Here is a 21,167-nt window from a genome sequence, read left to right as displayed (position 1 = left end):
TTTGCCGCTATATAGGAAAATGACTGAAGTCACTTATTTCTTCCAGGAGTTAGATTGATTGATTGTCAATTGCTTTGTGTTATCTACATAGACAGTCATATCATCTGTGAATGAAGAACTTCATTTCTTCCTTCCCAACCTGTGCATCTTTTCTCTCCTTTTCTTGTCTTATTGCATTGGCTAGGATTTCCTATTGGTGATTTTTCTTTTCTTTTTTTGGCGGTACTGGGACTTGAACTCAGGGCCATCATGCTTGCTAAGCAGGTGCTTTGCCACCTGAGCCACTCCAGCCCTTAGGATTTCCTATTGAAAAGCAGCTGTGAGTAGGGAAATCCTTGCCTTTTTCCTGGTCTTAGCAGGAAAGCTGCTGAGTTCTCATCATTAAGTAGGGTGCGAGTTGTACTTTTTTTGGGGGGTGAGATGGGGGGTGAAATACTCTTTAGGACATTGAGGAAGTGCTCTTCTGTTTCTGGTGTGCTGAGAGTTCTCCTCAGAAAGGGTTGTATTTTGTCAAATGCCTTTTCTTCATCTGATTGTGTCATTTGCTTCTTTAACCTGTTGATGTGATTTGTTAATTGAAGCTTTTAAGTTAGGCTTGATGTAGTCAGACATGACATAAGGGTCACTTAGACAGGAATGGTGAAAAGGAGAGGGCAACCCGCATTGCAGGGTCAACAGGAAGGGGTGGACTGTCCAGGACACATGTGCGTAATCAGCAGGTGGAAAGAGGGGCACTTGTGGGCCAGAGCCTTTACTGGGGTCCACAGCATTTCTGAGATGAGTTTCCTGAGACAGGGTTGGATTGGGTCATTTGAAGGGAACGGGAGGTCAAGGATTTTCTAGCTTTTCATTGATTTCTGGCTTAATTCCCTTGTGGTCTGACAGGGTTTACATGGTCAGGATCACCAGGCTTACGGCAGAAGTAAGGTGGTCGTATGGTACTGTTGAAGGGGGCCTTATACATCTAGGTATAAACGGAAACTGGGTGGAGGCTGCCTCAAGTATGTAGGGCCAGGGTGGCCAGTGACAGGAAAGATGGATACTGAGGTAATGTTAATATGATGACTACACATTTGACTGTCAAATATTGAACCAGCCTCCCATAACCCAGAACAAATTCTACTTGGTTATAATTATTTTTCCATTGTGGGACTCAAATTTCTAATATTTTATTGAGATTGTTGCATCTATGTTCAGAGAGGTATTGGTCTCTAATACTGAATCATTGTAATGTTTTTATCTGATTTGGAGATTAAAGTAATGTGATCTCGTAGAAGTGTTTCCTCTACTTTGTTTCTGGAAGAGATCGTAGAGAATTAATTTAATTCCTTTCTTAAATACTTGTAGGATCTACCAGAGAAGGCATCTGTGCATGGTTCTTTCTGTTTTAAAAAGTTTTTTTTTAAATTATATTCATATGTACATACAATGTTTGGGTCATTTCTCCCTCCTGCCCCCCGCCCCTCCTTCCCCCCAACCCCTCACTACCCAGCAGAAGCTATTTTGCCCTTATCTCTAATTTTGTTGAAGAGAGAGTATAAGCAATAATAGGAAGGAACAAGGCTTTTTGCTGGTTGAGATAAGGATAGCTATACAGGAAGTTGACTCACATTGATTTCCTGTGCGTGGGTGTTACCTTCTAGGTTAATTCTTTTTGATCTCACCTTTTCTCTAGTTCCTGTTTTGAATAAAGTTTCTCAAAGTAGTCTCTGATGATTTCCTGGACTTCCATGGTGTTTGTTGTTATCTCCCCTTTTGCATTCCTGATTTTACTAATTTGGGTTTTTTTCTCTCCTCATTTTAGTCAAGTTTGCCAGGGGTCTATCAATCTTGTTTATTTTTTCAAAGAACTGACTTTTTGTTTCATTAATTCTTTGTATTTTTTTTTATTTCTATTTCATTGATTTCAGCTCTTATTTTTATTATTTCTCTCCTTCTATTTGTTTTGGGATTTGCTTCTCCTTGTTTTTCTAGGAGTTTGAGATGTATCATTAGGTCACTGATTTGGGATCTTTCAATCTTTTTAATATATGCACTCATGGCTATAAACTTTCCTCTCAGGACTGCCTTTGCTGTGTCCCATAGGTTCCGGTAGGTTGTGTTTTCATTTTCATTGACTTCCAGGAACTTTTTAATTTCCTCTTTTATTTCATTGATGATCCATTCTTCATTAAGTAATGAGTTATTTAGTTTCCAGCTGTTTGCATGTTTTTTGTCTTTACTTTTGTTGTTGAGTTCTACTTTTACTGCATTGTGATCAGATAGTATGCACGGTATAATTTCTATTTTCTTATATTGCTGAGACTTGCTTTGTGCCCTAGGATATGATCTATTTTGGAGAAGGTTCCATGGGCTGCTGAGAAGAATGTATATTGTGTAGAAGTTGGATGAAATGTTCTGTAGACATCAAGTAGGTCCATTTGGTCTATGGTATATTTTAGATCTTGGATTTCTTTATTGATTTTTTGTTTAGATGACCTATTTATTGATGATAATGGGGTGTTAAAGTCTCCCACGACCACTGTGTTGGAGTTAATATATGCTTTTAGGTCTTTCAGGGTATGTTTGATGAAATTGGGTGCGTTGACATTGGGTGCATACAGGTTGATGATTATTATTTCCTTTGGGTCTATTTCCCCTTTTATTAGTATGGAATGTCCTTCTTTATCTCATTTGATCAATGTAGGTTTGAAGTCTACTTTGTCAGAGATAAGTATTGCTACTCCTGCCTGTTTTCGGGGGCCATTGGCTTGGTAAATCTTCTTCCAGCCGTTCATCCTAAGCCTATGCTTATTTCTGTCAGTGAGATGGGTCTCCTGTAAGCAACAAATTGTTGGATCTTCCTTTTTAATCCATTTTGTCAAACGGTGTCTTTTGATGGGTGAATTAAGTCCATTAACATTGTTAGTACTGATAGGTATGTGGTGATTCCTGTCATTTAGTTGTCTTAGTTGTTTGAAGGTTTGGTTGTGTGTATCTAAGTTGAGGTTACTCCCTACTTTCTTGCTTTTTCTTTTCCTGTAGTTTGGTGCTGCCTGTCTTTTCATGGTTAAGTTGGGTTTCACTTTCTGTGTGCAGAATCCCTTGAAGAATCCTTTGTAGTGGTGGCTTTATGGTCACATATTGTTTTAGTTTCTGCTTATCACGGAAGACTTTTATTGCTCCATCTATTTTGAATGATAGTTTTGCTGAGTAGAGTATCCTGGGGTTGAAGTTATTTTCATTCAGTGCCCGGAAGATCTCACCCCACGCTCTTCTTGCTTTTAATGTTTCTGTTGAGAAGTCTGCTGTGATTTTGATGGGTTTTCCTTTGTATGTTACTTGTTTTTCCTCTCTTACAGCCTTCAATATTCTTTCCTTAGTTTCTGAACTTGTTGTTTTAATGATGATATGTCTATTTTGGTCTGGTCTGTTTGGAGTTCTGGAGGCTTCTTGTACCTGTATGGGCATAGTTTTCTCTAGATTTGGGAAATTTTCTGTAATTATTTTGTTGAATATGTTATGCTTTGCACCTTTGCTTGCACCTCTTCTTCTTCTTCGATGCCTATGATTCTCAAGTTTGTTCTTTTGATGATGTCAGTAAGTTCTTGCATTTTCTTTTCACAGGTCTTGAGTTGTTTAATTAATAGTTCTTCGGTTTTTCCTTTAATTACCATTTCATCTTCAAGTTCTGAGATTCTGTCTTCTGTTTGTTCTATTCTGCTGGATTGGCCTTCTGTTTTGTTTTGCAGTTCTGTTTCATTCTTTTTTCTGAGGTTTTCCATATCCTGGGTGTTTCCTCTTTAATCTTGTCTATTTTCATCTTGAGTTCATTTATCTCTTTATCGTGTTCTGTGTTTCACTTTGGTGTTTATACAGTGCTTCTATGGTTTCTTTTATTTGTTCTTGTGCTTTCTCAAATTCTCTATTTTTGTTGTCTTGGAATTTCTTGAGTGTCTCCTGTACATTTTGGTTGACCCTATCCCGTATCATCTCTATAAAATTCTCATTGATTACTTGCAGGATTTCTTCTTTCAGATTGTTCTTGTGGGCTTCATTGGGTTCTTTGGCATAGTTTAATCTTCGTTTTGTTGGAGTCTGGATCTGAGTATGTTTTCTTCATTCCCCTCTTGTTCCTGTACTAATTTTTTGCTGTGGGGAAACTGGTTTCCCTATGTTTTCCATCTTCCCGTCATTGTCCTTGCTATTGTTACTGTACCTGTACTGTGTGCAATTAAGGATTTTCTAGCTTGTAATAATAACAATGGTGATATCTAGAATGGGAGGGTGAGAGGAGAGGGAAAGCAAAGAAGGTAAAGAAAAAGGGAAAAACAAACAAACAACTAAACCAAAACTAACAAACAACAACAACAAAAAAACAATGCCAAAGAAATAAACAGGGAGAGATAGTGTACTAATCAACAGTAAGCTAAACAGGCATTAGAGAGACAGAGAGAGGATTAAAAAAAAAATCCCCAAGTTCAAATGCAATAAAGTTTCAGTCTTAATAATTTTGGTGTTCATCCCTCAGCCTCCAATCCTGGAGATGGTGTCTCAGAAGTAGTTCTGTTGTTGTCTCATCAAAGGTGAAAAAAAACCAAAAACAAAACAAAATATCCCAAGTTCAAATGCAATACAGTTTCATTTAGTCCGTCAGCATGCAGTTCTAGTTCAGTCCTTAGTCTCATCAAAGGAAGAGAAAAAAAAAAAAAGAGTCTGGAGACAGTTCTGTGAATGGCTATCTGAGGCTGCAGCTCACCTGCCCGCTGCTGTCAGCCTGCTGTTGCTGGAGGCTTTATTGATTGCAGATCTCAGGAGTGAGCTTAACATTTACCTGGCCCCGCAGGCTTTGTTTATTTAGAGTTCTCCTGGGTGTGACCGCCACTGTTACAAGGTTTCCCCTTTCCAAGCACACTGGGGGAGGTGACACTGCACCCGCTTTCTCAGGCCTGCGTGTTTATTTACAGTTCACATGGGAAGTGGGTCTTCCCCCTTTTCCTGTGGAGTTTCCTCCCACCACCGCTTTTACAAGCTTTTCTGCTCCTGGTTGCTGGGCGTCTGCCGCCACTCCTGCCTTCTCCGGCCGGCTTGTTTGTTTACCATTCCATGAGGGGTTGCCCCTTCCCCCTCTTCACACTCAGGGCGCCCTGCCCTCTTTGCTACATGTCTTTTAGTTGTTGTTGTTGTTTATTCAGCCTTTTTTTCTCTTTTTTCCTTGGGTGGGGGTCATTCTGTCCAGGGGGCTATGCTGATCTGGCCCAGGTTGTTTGTGGGAGTTCCATGAGCCACTTAGCTCACATGGTGGTCTGTGTCTCTCGAGCCGGTAGGAAATGGCGTCTGGTGGCGCGGGAGCCCTCCTGGTTTCTCCATTTACCATGGAGTGGGGATGCTATGGGTGGGTTGGGGGTGTGGAGGAGTCGGAGTTTTACCTCTTCTTGGTGGTTTTTCTTGCAAGGTGTCTCTCCAGCATCTCTCCACGATTTTACTTTAGAGAAGCATGCTTTCTGCTTCGTCCCTCTAGCCGCCATCTTGGAATCTTATTCCTAAGAAGTTTTAAATTATTGATTAAATTTCCTTTGTAGATTCAGGCCTTTCCAATCGTCTGCTCTCATGTGGGTTTTGGCAGAGTGTCTTTCAAGGAATTGGTTCATTTCACCTAGGTTTACCATATTACTAATGTCTGTGGGCTCTGTAGTGATGTCTCCTCTTTATTTCTGATATTAGCAATTTGTGTCTTTTCTTTCCTTATCCTGACTTAGATACATTCATTTTATTACCCTTTTCAAAGAAATAGATTTTGGTTTCATTGATTTTTTTTCTATTGATTTCCTGTTTTAAATTTCATTGATTTCTACCAAATTTTCTTCCTCCCTTCCTTCCTTTCTTTTTTCTTCCTCCCTTCCTTCCTTCCTCTCTCCCTCCCTCCCTCCTTTTTTCTTTCTTCCCTCCCTCCCTCCATTCACATTTGATTAGGGTATATTATTGTGCCAAGGGTGGTGTGGTGACATTGCCGTATGTGCTCCAAATGCACCTTGATTAGACTCGCTTCCTCCAGCCCCCTCAACTTCTTAAAACAATTTCAGCAGGTTTCATTATTTTATTTTCACACAAGGTGCATCAATCATATTCCCTTCCTTGGCCTGTCTGTTCCCCCTCCTCTCCCACTAGTGTCCACTCCCTAATAATACTTGTGTTGCATTCCTGGCCTTCATTTTTAAGTGTATGTTAATTGTTCATAGGTGTTTCACCATGGTATTTCACCATGTATTGTACCTTAATCAGATCAACCCCGTCTATTGCTCTCTCTCTCTCTCTCCCCCCACCCTCTATTATTCAACAGCTTTCAGTGCATTTCATGAGGTCATCTTCATACACAGATGTAAAGTATTGTGATATGTTATTCACTGTCATTCTCTTTTCCTCTCTCATCTTCCCCAGTCACCTATTACAAACATGTCATATATATACACATACACACGTACATACACACACATATGTGTATATATATTGCTTACTTTGGGTTTAGTTTACTCTTGTTTTTCTAATTTTCCTAGGTAGAAGCTTTAAATCTTTTTACTTTCTAATATAAGCATTCGGTGCTGAAAAGTATTCTCTAAGCACTGCTTTTGTGGCATCCCACAAAGTTTGATGAGTTGTGTTTTCATTTTCTTTCTTTTTAGGGGGAGAGGGTGGTACTGAGGGTTGAACTCAGGGCTTCACACTTGCTAGGCAGGAACTCTGCCTCTTGAGCCATGCCTCCAGCCCAAAATATTTAAATTTTTCTCTTGAGATTTCTTCTTTGCCCTGTGTGTTATTTAGAAGTGTATTGTTTAATCTCCAAGTACTTTGGGATTTTTCCAGCTATCTTTTACATTAATTTCTAGTTTAATTCCATTGTGGTCTGAGAGCAGACATTATATGACTGATTTGCTAATGTGCGTTTTATTGCCAGACCGCGGTCTGTCTTGTCTATCTTGGTAAATGTTCCACGTGAAGTCGAGAAGCATCTTTGCTGTTGTTGGGTCAAGTATTGTGAGATGTCAGTTGTATCCAGTTGACTGATGGGGTTGTTATAGATACTATTTTCTGTCTCCTTGATCTCTTTTTTATCTTTATTTTGTTCTATTTATGTGTTTATTTTAGACAGGGTCTCACTGTGCAGCCCAGGTTGGTCTTGAGCTCACGTGGATCTGTCCATTACTGACACCAGGGTATTAAAGTCTCCAGCCATGAGAGTGGAGCAATCTCAACTTGTCTTTGAAGTTCTATCAGTTTTTCCTACTTTGAAAGTCTGTCACTAGGTGCATATGTGTTAAGGATTGTTAACGTCTTTCTGGAGAATTGGCTCCTTCTTCATTATGCCCTTTCTACCCCTGGTCATTTTCCTTTCTCCGACATCTGCTCTGTCTGAAATGAACATTGTAACTCTACCTTTCTTTTTTGTCTCTTTACTTTTAATCTGTTTCTTCTACTTAAAGTGAGCTTCTTAGGGAAAACAGAGTTGGGTCCTGTTATTTAATCCACTCTGGCGATCTCTGTCTTTTGATTGGTATATTTAAATATTTATATTTAAAGTAATTATGGGTGTAATTGAATGGACATCTACCATATTTGTTACTGTTTTCTGTTTGTTGGCCTTGTTCTTTGGTCACATTTTTTTCTTCCTCTCTGTTTCTGCCTTTTGTGGAATTTCCTCCCAGAGTTCATCGTACATCCTTGTCCATTCCTGAGGAGGTCTCTGCTCTGTGAGGCTGTGACTTTCCATATTTGCCTGTCTGTCTCTCCAACTTGGGGGCAGTAGCTCTGCTTTTGACCTCACTTCTCTGGAGGATCGAGGAATTGTTGATTCTGTACTTTGTTTGGCTTCTTATTTTGGAATGGTAACTTCACACCTCTCACATGTGGAAGCCAGAAGGGCATCATTCACTTTATGATGGTTACTTTATATTTTGTGAAGTCAGTGCTCTGCCCTGCAGCACGGCCTGCCTGGTCTACACCCTGGTGCCCTGATTCTACCAGCACAGTGCCCAGAGCACCCCCAGCTGCTTCCCCATGCCTGCCACAACCTTGCCACTTCCTCCTGTTGTGCCTCCCTCGGCTGTCACAGTGGGATGGACAGTGGTGGTTCTCATCCACAGCCCACATTTCTGGGCCATTGGAGCCTTACCTTCAGCTACACTTCCTGAAACTCAGTAGTGGTCCTGAGTCATGGAATTCAGAGAGGGCTGTGTAAGGGGTTAGGTGCCAGGCCATGGTGGCCATGTGTGCTAGCAACTGTCGTGACAGGAAGTGGCACTGACGGCAGCTCATGAGCACCAGAGCTGCATGGTCTAGTCACAGAGCTGGTCACAAAGCATGTGATCAGAAAGCATGTTTTTTTTAATGTCTCCTCACCACTGTGAGGAGCTGAGTTCAGCTGCGGTATGTTGACGTGGAACAGCCAGAAGATGGGACCCGTGGGGGCAGGGGCTACCTGCTGAGAAGGAGATGTCACCCCAGGGCACTGCCCTGCAGGGCTCTGCAGCACGACAGGGTAGGGCAGCCCCGTGTCGCCTTGGTGACACACTGACACCTGTGCTTCAGTTTCAGAGCCTGAGAATACAGACAGCAAGCTCAGAGGCCTCTCCGGACAGCTTGTGGACACGGCGTGCAAGGTGTGCGAGGCCTACCTGGGGCAGCTGGAGCACGAGGACATCGACGAGTCAGAGACCGGCACAGAGGCGCTCTCAGAGGCTCAGTGGAATGACCTCACACAGCAGTACTACTCCCTGGTCCAGTAAGACACTGCCCTGCCGAGCTGCCCCTGCCACTGAGAACGTGTGTTCCCTCCAGAGGGCTCTTTGGGAGCTGCCTGGGGCAGTAGCAGCCCTAGGCGTTGGGGTGCCTGCCTACACATTGGGGTACCCAGGCCCTCTGGTCCCACCAGTGCCCTGTAGGCTGTTGAGAGAATAGCATCCCCTCAGGTGCCTTTGGGGTCTGGTCACATCCTGCAGCTCCCAACCCCTTTTGTGTTTAGTCTCCTTTGGAGCCACAACAGCCCAGGTAGATTTGTCCCACTCAGGGTCAAATCTAACCCACCAGGTTAGGTGCTGCCCAGGCCTCTGGACCATCTTCATGCCCCTCACTGCTCTCGGGCCCACAGGCCGACCCTGCTTTCCTCCTCTTCCAGGGGGCCATGTCTTCCCAGGCTGGGGTCCAGCACCCCTTCACCATGGCCACTGGCAAGATGAGTAGGGGTGGGAATGGCTTAGGCACCCCCAGGAGGACAGAAATCAAGGCGGTGAGAGGCGGTGTTTCCAGGGTCTGCAGCAGCCCCACACACCATCCTGGGCATCTTTACTCTTTGCCCCTTCCTTCCTGCCTTTGGGTCAGCCAAGCACTTTCCTTCTTTTCGTCGTTTCTCTTCGCTGTTGAGGCTTAACATAAGTCCAGTTAAGGGTGCACAGTCATGTCTGTGCGGGCAGATGGAGTTTTGCTGGGTTCACCTGGAGCCACATCCCAATCAAGAGCATTGGCAGCCTCGCTCAGCCGGTCACCCTTCCCGCAAAGGCCCAGAGGTCCTCTGCTTCCGCAGGGGTGTGAATAGAACATGTGTTCTGCAGTCACTAGGTGGTGTACCCTAAAATTGTCAGTGCAGTTCCGTTGAGACCCTAACTGGCTATTTCGCCTGCTTGTCCTCTGAGATACTGAGTGGGAAGAATCACCACCTGCAAGGATGTGAGGATTCTTCTAATTCCCTCTTCACTTCTTCGAGTCAGTATATCGGATTCGGAGCTTTCCTGTGGCTTGGAAGTTTCCTCTTCATCTCTAATAACAAGACTTCCCTTGAATTCTGCTTGTTCTGATAAAAGCTCAGCCCCACCAGATTTCTTTAGACCGATGTTGCAAAACATGTATCTTTTTTCAATCTTTACTCTCTGTCCCTTGATGCCTTTGCATTTAAAGAAATGACTGGGTCTTGCTTTTTGCTCAAACTTGGGATCTCTTTCTATGAATTGGAATGTCATTTACCCTGAGAGCCATTGTTAGTGTGTTGGGCTTAAGTCTTTGTCTTGCTTTTTTGTTTCGTTCTTGCTTCACCTCCTCTCCTACTGTTTTTTGGATTATTCCTAACGCTTCTGTTTATCTCCGATGCTCCTTCTTAGCTATATATTTTTCCATCTTCGACTCATTACAGTCTACCTTAAATTTGTATTTTTGCCATTTTCTGGACAATTTTAAAACCTTAAAATAATTTAACTCCATCTACTTCTTCTTGCTTGACATGCTATGGTCAGATTTTACTTCTACACAGGTTGTAGATTCTTGGTCTCACCATGTAGCCCTGCCTGAAACTCAAGCTCCTCCTGCCCCAACTTCTCCAGCACTGAGATTGCAGGCATGCTGCACCACTCCCGACTTCCTTCAGTATTTTTATTAGTCACCTTCAATCAGAACTTCTACCGCTTCCCACACAAGTCACAGCAGTGTGACTCGTTTTCCTCCCTTCTCTTCCTGAAGCTCTTTACTTGTCCCCTCTGTCTTTGTTGTAAACTGGTGTGACATATTTCTTTAGACAGCTGATAATTTTAATATTTCTGCATATTAACCCTTTCAAAGACTCTGTGTTCTCTCCTGAGGTTCCATGACTGTCCAGGATAATTTTCTTTCCTCCCGAGAAACTTCTTTTAATATTTTTTCTAGTGATAATCTGCCAATTGGATAACTCTTAGATTTTCTTGGTTTCAAAAAGCCTAAATTTTTCCTTCAGTTTTGAAAGGTGTTTTCTCTGGAATAAAATTCTCAGTTGCACAGGTTTTTATTGTTCTTTGATGCACTATTAGATGTTTCATTTTCTTCTGGCTTTCATAGTTTTGTTTAGAAATCTTGTGTAGGTGTCATTTTTGTTCCCTTGAAGGTATTATCTTTTTCTCTGAGTGCTTTAAGGTTTTGTCTTTTTTTGGAGGGGTAGGGGGAAAACTGGGGATTGAACTCGGGGCCTCATGCTTGCTAAACAGGTGCTATACTCTTTGAGCCATGTCCTTTTTGCTTTGGTTATTTTTGAGATAGGGTCTCACCTAATGCCCAGGCTGGCCTGGACTGTGATCCTCCTATTTATGCTAACTGCATAACTGGGATGGCAGGCATGAGACATAGCACCAAGCTACTGGTTGAGATGGGGTCTCTTGAACTTGTTTGCCTGTGCTGCTGACCTCAAACCATACTCCTGATCTCTGCCTCCCAAGTAGCCCCAGTTACTGGGCTCCAGCCACCTGGCCTGACCTTGTCTTTGGTTTTATCACCTCGGTTACAGTGTTTCCAGGAGGAGTTCTGTTTGTATTTATCCTTGCTGGGATTTGTGTGGCATCTTTGATCTGGGGGTTGGAGCCTTCCCTGGTCATTGTTTCTGCACTGTTGCATCTGCCCTGTTTTCTGTCTCCTCTCGTTCTAGGATTCCAGATGCACGTGTGCTGCACTGTGTCCCATGTGTCTCTGATCTGGCCTCCTCCTGGCCATCACGAAAGTCCTTCTAATAGACTCGTCTTTTCTAGAATGTCATCCTGTTCTGCGGGCCTCTCTTTTTCTCTGACACCTCTGCTAGAGTTTTGGTTACTGTATCTTGACTTAACTCATCAAAGGAGTCCATTCATTTAGTCCCTTGGCAGAAATTCCCCATGTATTCTCACAGATGAGCTGTCATAGATGTATTGCCCCTTCACAAAAAGAAGATACCAAGCTGTGCAATAAGACTCAACAGGCACCAGAGAAATGCAGGTCAAACCCACAATGGGCTGGCATGGTGGTGCACGTCTGTAATCCCAGCTACGCAGGAGGTGGAGGTAGGAGGAGGATAGAGTTCGAGGCCCGCCTGGGGAAAGTTAGCTGAGATCTTGTCTCAAAACCACAATAAGAACAAAAGAACTGGGGGTGTGACTCGAGAGGCTGGGCACTTGAGCATGAGGCCCTGGGTGCAATCTCCAGTACCGGTTTTAAAAAAATCAGAATGATAGCTGGTTGCCATTGACCGGGACGGAATAGTAAGAAACCTTCTGAGTAAAAATGGTCAAACTTCCCTTTTTTGAGTAGGGCGTTACGTACTTTCTTAGACCTCAGTGAAAAAGAAGTATTCAGGTGTCACCACAGGGTGGCAGCATTGGGCCCTGTGTGACATTCAAACCAGGAGGACAGCAGGTTTGGTGTCACTTGGCTGTGACTGCCCCCTAACATCCCGCAGCCCGCTGAGAGCCCCAGGACCCTGCTCGGTCCTTGCTGAGGCCCCACGCGGGTGCCCAGGTGTCAGGACCCCGAGAGCCCGGGACGGCTGCACCCCTTTCTTATCATGGGATCTCAAGGACCTGTGTGTTCTCTGAGGGGCCCAGCCTGAGGGCATTGCTTCCTAAAACCTTGCCAGGCTCTAGTCCTGTCCTCCACTGACTGGCAGATAGTCTCACATCCTCCCAGCCTCCTCCCCTGGCTCCCTGGGCCCTGGGGGGCTGGAGAGGTTGTGAGAGCTTCCTTCCCACTGGATGGCAGACTGTGAGTCTTCTTTCTGGGCCACAGCCATGATGACACCTGTGCTGCCCGGCACTTGCCTGGTGATAGTCCAGGCCCATGTTGCAGGCTGCACGATGTTAGGGGGCATGGAGGGGGCTGGGGCAGTCTGTATCCAGTTGCACCATGTCCTAATTCCCGTTGAGCTGTCCTGTCATTCCGGGGTCAAACAACATGTGAGGGGAGACCTCACGTCCATCAACCCAGGGTAGCACACGTCACTCCTGTTCCTGCACCCAGCCAGGGAGGGGCTGGCTCCACTGGGTGCTCTTGCTCTTTCATCCCTCGACCACAGCTCCCAAGTGGCAGCAAGCCCTACCCAACATGGCCAGGACCCCCACACTTCACTTTCTCCTGAATGCTGCCCTTTGCTCCCAGCTAGTGAACCAAACACAGATGTCCCTTTTCCCCTAAAACATCTACCCCCACCTCCAGGTCCCCAGCCTGAGTGTGGCCAGTGGTCTTGGGACCCTATGCATTGGGCCTGCCCACAGATGGTGGTGGGCACGGGTCCTGGAGGGCTTGCTGAGTGAATGTCCCTCAGACGGCTCTACTGACTCCTGGCCTTGTTCCTTTAGATTTTGGTGGCTCCCTAGTCAGGCCCATTGCTACCATGGCTCTTCAAAACCACCAAGAAGGTTGTGGGACAGGTTCAGCTCACAGGGCAGAAAGCTGGGTGTTGGTATTGGACGGGCAGGCCTACACAGAGGGTCATTGTCCTATGGAGGTCCATCTGGGCACCACCAACACAGGCAGAGCCTTGGCACAGGGATCTGCCTTGCTCCCAGCTGGCAACTACGTGCAGTCCACATCCACCAATCCAGGTCCTCACTTCTTGACATGCCCTGTCCTCGCCTTGCCATGTCCTCAGGTGGTGGAATGTCCTGACCTTCCCCTGGCCTTTCCTGCCAGGTGGCCACTAGTTGTCCTAGAGGGAAGGTGCCCACTGGTCCCCAGCCTCTAGCACCATCTCTCGGCCTCATGATCTTTCTGGATCTTGCTTTTTAGTGGCAATGCCTTCATCTCCGACTCAAGAAGCTACTTTTCACAGTGCCAAGCTCTGCTGAATAAAATCACTTCTGTGAACCCTCAGACAGAGATCGATGGGCTTCGGAACATCTGGATTATAAAGCCTGCAGCCAAGTCCCGGGGCCGAGGTGAGTTCCTGGGTGTGGGGCCTCCTGCGCTGCAGCCTCCACTGCAGACGGCCACCTGCTCTGCATCAGCGAGGCCGGGCTCAACGCTCACAGCTCTGCAGGGAAGGGACAGGGAGCTGAACGCCAAGGCCAGTCTGGGGCTCAGGACCCACGGGCAGCTGAGCCACACTGGAAGAGGAGGTGTCTGGAAGTGCACCTCACTTGCTGGATTGGGGTTCACCCACTTAGTTACCATTTCCTCATCTGTACTCACGAGTTCAACTGCTCACAGCTTTCTTTTTTATTACTGTGGGTGATCTTAGCAACAGGCTCATTCTAGCCTGTAAAATGGGTGAAGGACTTTGATCTCAAACAGCAAGGCAACTCCTGTTCATGGATTCATGATAAACTCACCTGTGAAGAAAGACAGGCTTTCCCTTAGGCACCTTTTAAATTTTGTCTGTGATTATGGCTACTGGTCCATTCAGGTTTTCTACCTGGTCTCCTTAAATTACAGCCATGACTCTCTTTGCTTTTTTCCTACTGTGTGTGTGTCTGTGAGTCTATGTGCGTGTATGTCTGTGTGTGTGAGTCTGTCTGTGTATGGGTGTGTGTCTGTGTATGTGTGTCTGTGCGTGTGTATGTCTGTCTGTATATGTGTATCTATGTGTGTGTGTCTATGTGTATCTGTCTGTGTGTGTATCTGTGTCTATCTGTGTATGTGTGTATGTCTATGTGTCTATGTGAATCTGTGTGTGTATGTCTGTCTGTGTAGGTGTGTCTGTGCATATGTCTGTCTGTGTGTCTGTCTTCTAATCTCATTCGTGTTTCTAAGAAACAACTTTCAATTGCACTTTTCAATTTTCCTATGAAGGATTATTTTTCCCTTTTCTTTGACTTAAACACTAAGTTCATTTGTTTCCAGTCTTTCACGAGCAATAATAAAAGCTTTAAGGCTATGTGATTTCCTCCGTACGTGGCTTTGCCACACCTCTTGTTGATGTTACAGAATGTCCTGTACTGCTCAGTATTTAAATAGACTTTAGTTTGGATACTCTGTTTGCCTCTCGAGCTATTCCAGAAAGTATTTTAAATTCACAGTGGTTGATTGTAGTGAATTTTAAAAGCCTTTACTCATGTGTGATTTTATTGCATTCAGTCCTATCGTCTTCTGTCCTGAAATGTTCTCTCTCCTAGACCATGTTCCCCAGGTGTCTGCAGGCTTTGGGGGCGTCCTCCTTCTCTCCTGTGGTGTCCACTCTGCTTGTCCATGTGTGCTGTGCTCCTCCTTGGGCCCTGTCCTGAGCCCACTCATCTTCCCAAGCAGCCTATGTCTTCCCTTGTCCATCAGGCCGTCCCTTCCTCCTGCTGCAGACACCTGCGCCCCCCAGGGATGCACCACGGACAGCTCAGATCTGTTGCTGTGAACCAATGCACTCTCTGCTATGCCCTGAGCTTCCATTTCCGGCAAGGTCCCAACTTGCTATAATGAAGAAATGAGAGTCTTGTGTTTTGTGAGAACTCACCTTGTGCCTCTGGGGCTCTATGGACCGAGCTTTCCTCCAGCCTCTATTCATCAGGATTAGCCAGATGGCACCGTGTAACGAACAGCCCCTCAAACTTCAGCAGAACCAGTTCATCTGTTACTCATGGGTGGGGTGGATTGGGCCTCAAACATGAGTAACAGATGAACTGGTTCTGCTGAGGTCTGGAGGAGCCATCAAAGCGCCCATTGCCAGAGTCTTCAGGGTTGTCATAGCAGAGGAAAGCTGGCCGAAGGGTCTGTCACTAGCACTCAGCACTGTAGAACATCACTCCTTCCCCACATCCCTGGTCATCATAGGTCATGTAGCCTAATTTCAGGGGCAAGAGTGGGAAGAAATTGTGGAGCCTGCCTATGAGTAGAGGAGAGGGACAGGGGGGAGACCTTTAGTGTCCCCTTCTCCAGCTCATCGCCTTTACCAGTGACCTCTTGGCATTAGCCCTCCCTGGCCTCTAAGGCCCCTGCTGATGCTCTAAGGTTTTGGAGCAGCTCCTGCCTCCTTGTTTACACCACATTCCAGAGTGTGACCCTAGCCTGGTGCCTCTGCTGGTGCCTCATCCCTGCCCTGATTGCTACTGTGTCCTCTCTGGACTGTGGGGTGGGCCCTGTGCTGTGAGAATTGGGTGAGTGGCACCGGCTACAGCCTCCTCTCCCTGGACTAAAGTCTGGGTGGGTGTTAGCCGAGCCTGACCGTGGGGGGCTGTGGCACAGTGGGCAGAGCCACCTCCTGTCCTTGCAGACATTGTGTGCATGGACCGTGTGGAGAGCATCCTGGAGCTGGTGGCTGCAGACCCCCCGGCCACCAAGGACAACAAGTGGGTGGTCCAGAAGTACATCGAGACACCGATGCTCATCTATGACACCAAGTTTGACATCCGGCAGTGGTTCCTGGTGACAGACTGGAACCCCCTGACCATCTGGTTCTACAAGGAGAGCTACCTGCGTTTCTCCACCCAGCGTTTCTCCCTGGACAATCTGGACAGGTCAGCAGGGCCTAGCTCAATGCTCCCAGCAGCAATTGAACACGAGGCCTGGGTGTGCGTGGGGCGGACAAACCCCACCTTGCCAGGTCCCAGTGTGGGCAGGACAGTGAGAGCCCCTCTGAATCCTCAGGAGCAGAGTTTCCACCAGCCTCACCTGGGCCCAGCTTTCCCTGGTGGTTTTGTGACTGTCACTCAGCAGGCAGGGCTGGGGACCTTTGAGAAGAGAGTCCAGGGAGGCTGAGGGTTGTTCAACCTTGCTGGGTGAACTCTGCTCCCAGACCATCTGTAGTCACACCTGTTAGGTCACACCTGGGGTGGGGCTAGCAGGAAGTAGGGGCCTTTGGACAAGGGACAGAGGAGGGATACAGGAACTCACTGTGCAAAGGGAGTCCTGTGCAGCACCCATACCTGGACCCAACCTGGCACCACCAGGCCACGAGGGCTGTGCCTGGCAAATCGCATACCCTCCCTGAGCCTGGGCTGACAGGAGGTTCCTTGAAACTGAGAATGGCCCAGCGGGCACAGACAAAAATTAAAGTGGTTAAATGTTAGCACTGTAGGTCCAAAGCCCTGATACCACCATTTTTCTTTTCTTTTTCTTTTTGTAGCATTGGGGATTGAACCCAGGGCCTCATGAATGCTAGTCAAGCACTCTACCACTTGAGCCGTACTCACCCCCACCCTTTTTTTTTTGGTGGGGGACAGTACTGTGGCTTGAACTCAGAGCCTACACATTGAGCCACTCCACCAGCCCTGTTCTGTGAAGGGTTTTTTCGAGATAGGGTCTCGTGGAACTATTTGCCTGAGCTGGCTTCAAACCACGATCCTCCTGATTGCTGCCTCCTGAGTAGCTAGGATTAACAGGCTTGAGCCACCAGCCCCTGGCTTCTATTTTATTTTTGAAATATAGTCTTACTAATTTTGCTCTGGCTGGTCTGGAACTCACAATCCCACCCCTACTGCCTCCTAATTAGCTGGGATTACAGGCTTGTACCACCTACCCAGCTCACTAATTTTAATTTTGAAAACTCTTGTAGATGGCTGTATCTTTTTAAATTTTTGTCTACTTCTTATGGAAGTATAGTTTACTATACTTCTTATGGAAGTATACTATACTAGGGGAATGCTGTACCCTAGACCTGTATGAAAATTCCCAGCCCAGCGTACCTACCCTATAAACCTGCAGTTCAAATGAAGATGTTCTAGACAGTTGGGCACTGTGGTTCATGCCTGAAATACCAGCTACTTGGGAGTGGATATCAGGAAGATGAAAGTTTGAAGCCAGCTGGGCAAAACATGAGACCCCATCTCAACAAATAAACTGGGCGTGGGGATGTGTGCCTCTGTAATCCCAGCTACATGGGAGGCATAAAGGAGGATCGAGGTCTAAGGCTGAACCCTGGCAAAAAAACAGGACCTTATCTGAGAAATCACTAAAGCATAAAGAAGGGTTGGGGCCATAGCTCAAGTGTAGAGCACTTGTCCAGGAGGTGTGAGGCCCTGAGTTCAAGCCCCAGTACTGTCATAAAAAAAAAAAAAAGAAGAAAAATAAAGAGGAAGGGAAGAAGCGAGAGAGGGAGGGAGGGAAGGAAAAGAAAGAAAAGAAAGTGCTCTTGACCCCAAACAGTATTTGATGATCTAAAAGATATTATTTATCTTAAATCTGTTTAGAACAAGGCAAGAATGTAAGTACACCCACTTGGACTTTCGGTTAGGTGAATCTGCCTTGCCTGGATCAGCCCATCAGGGACTGTGTGGGTGGGCAAACTAAGCCTTGAGGAGGTTTTACAGATGGAGCGTCCTAGGGGGTGGCGCCCAGTACAACCCGTGGCGTCCCCCAGGCTGGCTGAGGCCCCCAGACTGCAGACCCAGCAGAGCCCAGGCCTCTCTCAGCTGCCCTGCACCAAGCCAGGCGCGAGGTCCTCAGGGCTGGCTGGCTGGGGCAGCAGGCTCCCTGGGAAGGTGGCTGGCACCCAGAGGCCTCACAGGTGCCTTGCCTGCAGTGCCATCCACTTGTGCAACAACTCCATCCAGAGGCGACTCAAGAACGACAAGGAGCGTAGCCCACTGCTGCCCGGCCACAACATGTGGACCAGCTCCCGCTTCCAGGAGTACCTGCAGAAGAGGGGCCGCGGGACAGCGTGGGGCAGCACCATCTATCCGTCCATGAAGAGGGCCATCACCCACGTCATGCGGGCGGCCCAGGACCACGTGGAGGCACGCAAGAACAGTTTCGAGCTGTACGGTGCCGACTTCATCCTTGGGCGGGACTTTAAGCCCTGGCTGATCGAGATCAACTCCAGCCCCACCATGCACCCGTCCACGCCTGTCACGGCCCAGCTCTGTGCCCAGGTGCAGGAGGACACCATCAAGGTCGTGGTGGACCGAAAGCTGGATCGCAACTGTGACATTGGCAACTTTGAGCTCCTGTGGAGACAGGTGAATGCAGTGCCCACGCCACTCCAATGCCAGAGTCCCGTCCACGGGCTGGGCTCCACACCACCACTACCTCTGCTTTCGTGGTCACTGGAGGACACAGATCCTGTTCCCCAGGTCTGGCAAGTGTGACTCTGGCTGTGCTCAGAGGTGTCGAGGGCCTGGACCTGCCTTGGTCTCCCCTGAGCTCACCCCTCTTGTCTGCACTGAGTGAGGCACTCATGCTATTCACTGGGTGGGGGTCTGGGCAGCCCTGGTGACTCAACCCCTGTGGTTTTCATGGTACAGCCTTCTTTCCTCTCGTTCGCATCTCCTACCCCCATCCCTGACTCTGTGGCCAGCAGATGAGGCCCTGACCTGGCCCCTCAGGCCCTTGTGGGCTGTTCCCCTCATTCAGAGGTCTCTCCAGGGCCTCTTCCCCTTGAGGACTTTCCAGCAGGCCAGCAGGGCAAGGGGCCGGGGGTTGCCTCTGGATCCTTGTCCCATTGGTTGAGTTCTGAGTCTGGAAACAAGCTGGGCTCTCTAAAGGAGAGACCCTATGGGTGTCTGAGCCATCAGGAAGCACAGCCGTGCTTCTCCCTAAGACCTCACAATTGGCTGCAGAACTCAGGAGAGGGCACAACAGGTCCCTGGTTGTAGGCCCTCGGTGCCCATCCCTGGGTCGGGGGGCTCTGACCTGCCACCTCCTCTCCCAGCCTGCCGTGGAGCTGCCCCCGTTTAGCGGGTCCGACCTGTGCGTGGAAGGCATCAATGTGAAGAAAGCCAAGAAGCAAATGCCACACATCACCAACCTCAACTTGGACTCACTCTCAGACCCGCAGCCTCTTAAAGCACAGAGCCCCTGGGTGGGGCTGGAACTAGCAGGGGAACCTCCTGGCCCAGCCGTGCAGCCAGACTGGAAACCAGAAAACACGAAGGTCCTCTCCTCCAGCTGGTCTGCACCTGTGCAGAAGCCACTGGAGAAGAGCTGTCGAGCGAGGTCCGTCCATGCACTCCCTGCCTGTAACTATCAACACATAGACATTAAGACCCCGAGAAGTGGTTTCACCAAAGCCCAGCCCGTCAGACACTTGGATCCACACTTTCTAAGTGTGCATCCTCTGACACCTGTGCTGCAGAGCGTGAAGACAGTGGAGGGCAGTCTGTCTCAGCCGCCCAGAGCACCAGGTAACTGCGGGACCTCATGCTTGTCTGTGTCCCATCCCTCATCCCCATGGTTACCTGGGGGCTGTAGGCTCCATCCCAGCCCTCAAGGAGGGAGAGCTGGCTATGTCCTTCAGGGCATGGCACAGGACCGGAACAGGGCATCTCCTGATAGGGGCTCCAACCTGAGCTTGGGAATAGGGCCAGAAACTGGCCTGGCACTGACCTGGCCTGGCACTGGGGTCTCTGGTGGAGAGCCAGCCGGGTGAGCCAGCTACCAGGAGTGCCTGTCATGCAGTAACTGTCCACAGGGTTCGGGTCAGGCCCTACCTTGCTCTACTCAGGTGCACTGTCCTCCCACCCCACCCCATGCCTGGTCTTCTCTCTCTCTCTCTCTCTCTCTCTGTCCTCCTTCTTCTCCTCTTTCTCCTCCCTCCCCCTCTCCTCTCCCTCTCTCTCTCCCTCTCTCTCTCCCTCCCCCTCTCCCTCTCTCTCCTTGCTTCCCAGCCACCTGGTCAGGAAAGCTCAGGGTAGGGATCCTACTACTGACATACAGATGTGTGATTGGCCACAGGGGCGCCGGCAGGAGGAGCACTGGTGTCAGGGAAGGCTGGGTCCCTGGAGGACATGGCAGCTTGCCCGCTTCCTCTGTGATGACTCTCCAGGAGCGTTGTGGGGCTTTCCACAGATGTCTTCCTGGGGGAGTTGTCAGCAGACAAGACAACTCCAACTCACCGGGCATGAGCAACCATAACACAAACCACAAACCAGGGGCTGAAAACAACAGAAATTTGTGTCTCACTAACCTGGACTGGAAGCTGAGACGAGGTCTGTCAGACCAAGCTTCCAAGGACCCTGGGGAGAGGGTCCTCCCTGATTCTGCTGGCCACATCACTCCAGTGTCTGTGTCTGTCTTTGCTCTGGCCTCTTCCCTGTGTCCAGCCCTCCCTCCTATGAGGAAAGTGGTCACTGGGTTAGGGCCCAGCTGACTCCAGCATGACCTCCTTCATCGATTACATTGGCAAAGACCCTATTTCCAAATAAGGAATTTTCCAGATGGGCGTGAATTGGGGGGGACACTGGTCACCCCCCTTCATCAGGTGTTGCAGGCATGGCCCAGGGACTGAGCTGATTTGCACCCAGACCAGTATCAGGCAGGTGACTGTTGCTTCTATCACTGCCTCAGTCAGTCACAGGCACCTCAGCATGTGCCTCTCTGTGGTGTGCAGTGGGCTCTTTGCACATCTCCATTCACTAATGAAATGGAAATGAGCTAATCCAGACATTTATCAACCGCGCTGGCTTCCCGTTCTGCAGAGTCTTAGGTCGGCTGTCTGTAGCGTCACAGTCTCCCTCTTCTGCATTTGTGTCTGTTCTGCACACCCTTCTTTTCATTGCAGATCCCATCTCCTACCT

The 21,167-nt window shown here is 47.8% G+C and overlaps 1 protein-coding gene across 1 annotated transcript in view; it reads left to right on the top strand.

The window, feature by feature from the left end:
• Ttll8 (tubulin tyrosine ligase like 8) overlaps positions 1-20,495 on the top strand; it is a 29,138-nt gene extending 8,643 nt beyond the window's left edge. Inside the window, exons 7-12 of the mRNA XM_074084890.1 lie at positions 8,563-8,755; positions 13,519-13,667; positions 15,929-16,172; positions 18,176-18,611; positions 19,304-19,775; positions 20,440-20,495. Of these exons, the coding sequence (XP_073940991.1) occupies positions 8,563-8,755; positions 13,519-13,667; positions 15,929-16,172; positions 18,176-18,611; positions 19,304-19,775; positions 20,440-20,495 (1,550 nt within the window). The remainder of the gene's footprint in view (positions 1-8,562; positions 8,756-13,518; positions 13,668-15,928; positions 16,173-18,175; positions 18,612-19,303; positions 19,776-20,439) is intronic.
• The last annotated feature ends 672 nt before the right edge of the window (positions 20,496-21,167 follow it).

The sequence above is a fragment of the Castor canadensis genome, chromosome 8 (assembly GCF_047511655.1).
Source record: "Castor canadensis chromosome 8, mCasCan1.hap1v2, whole genome shotgun sequence".
NCBI classification, from domain to species: Eukaryota; Metazoa; Chordata; class Mammalia; order Rodentia; family Castoridae; genus Castor; species Castor canadensis.
Note: the sequence above shows the minus strand (reverse complement) of the source record. Positions and strands in the feature narration are given on the sequence as shown.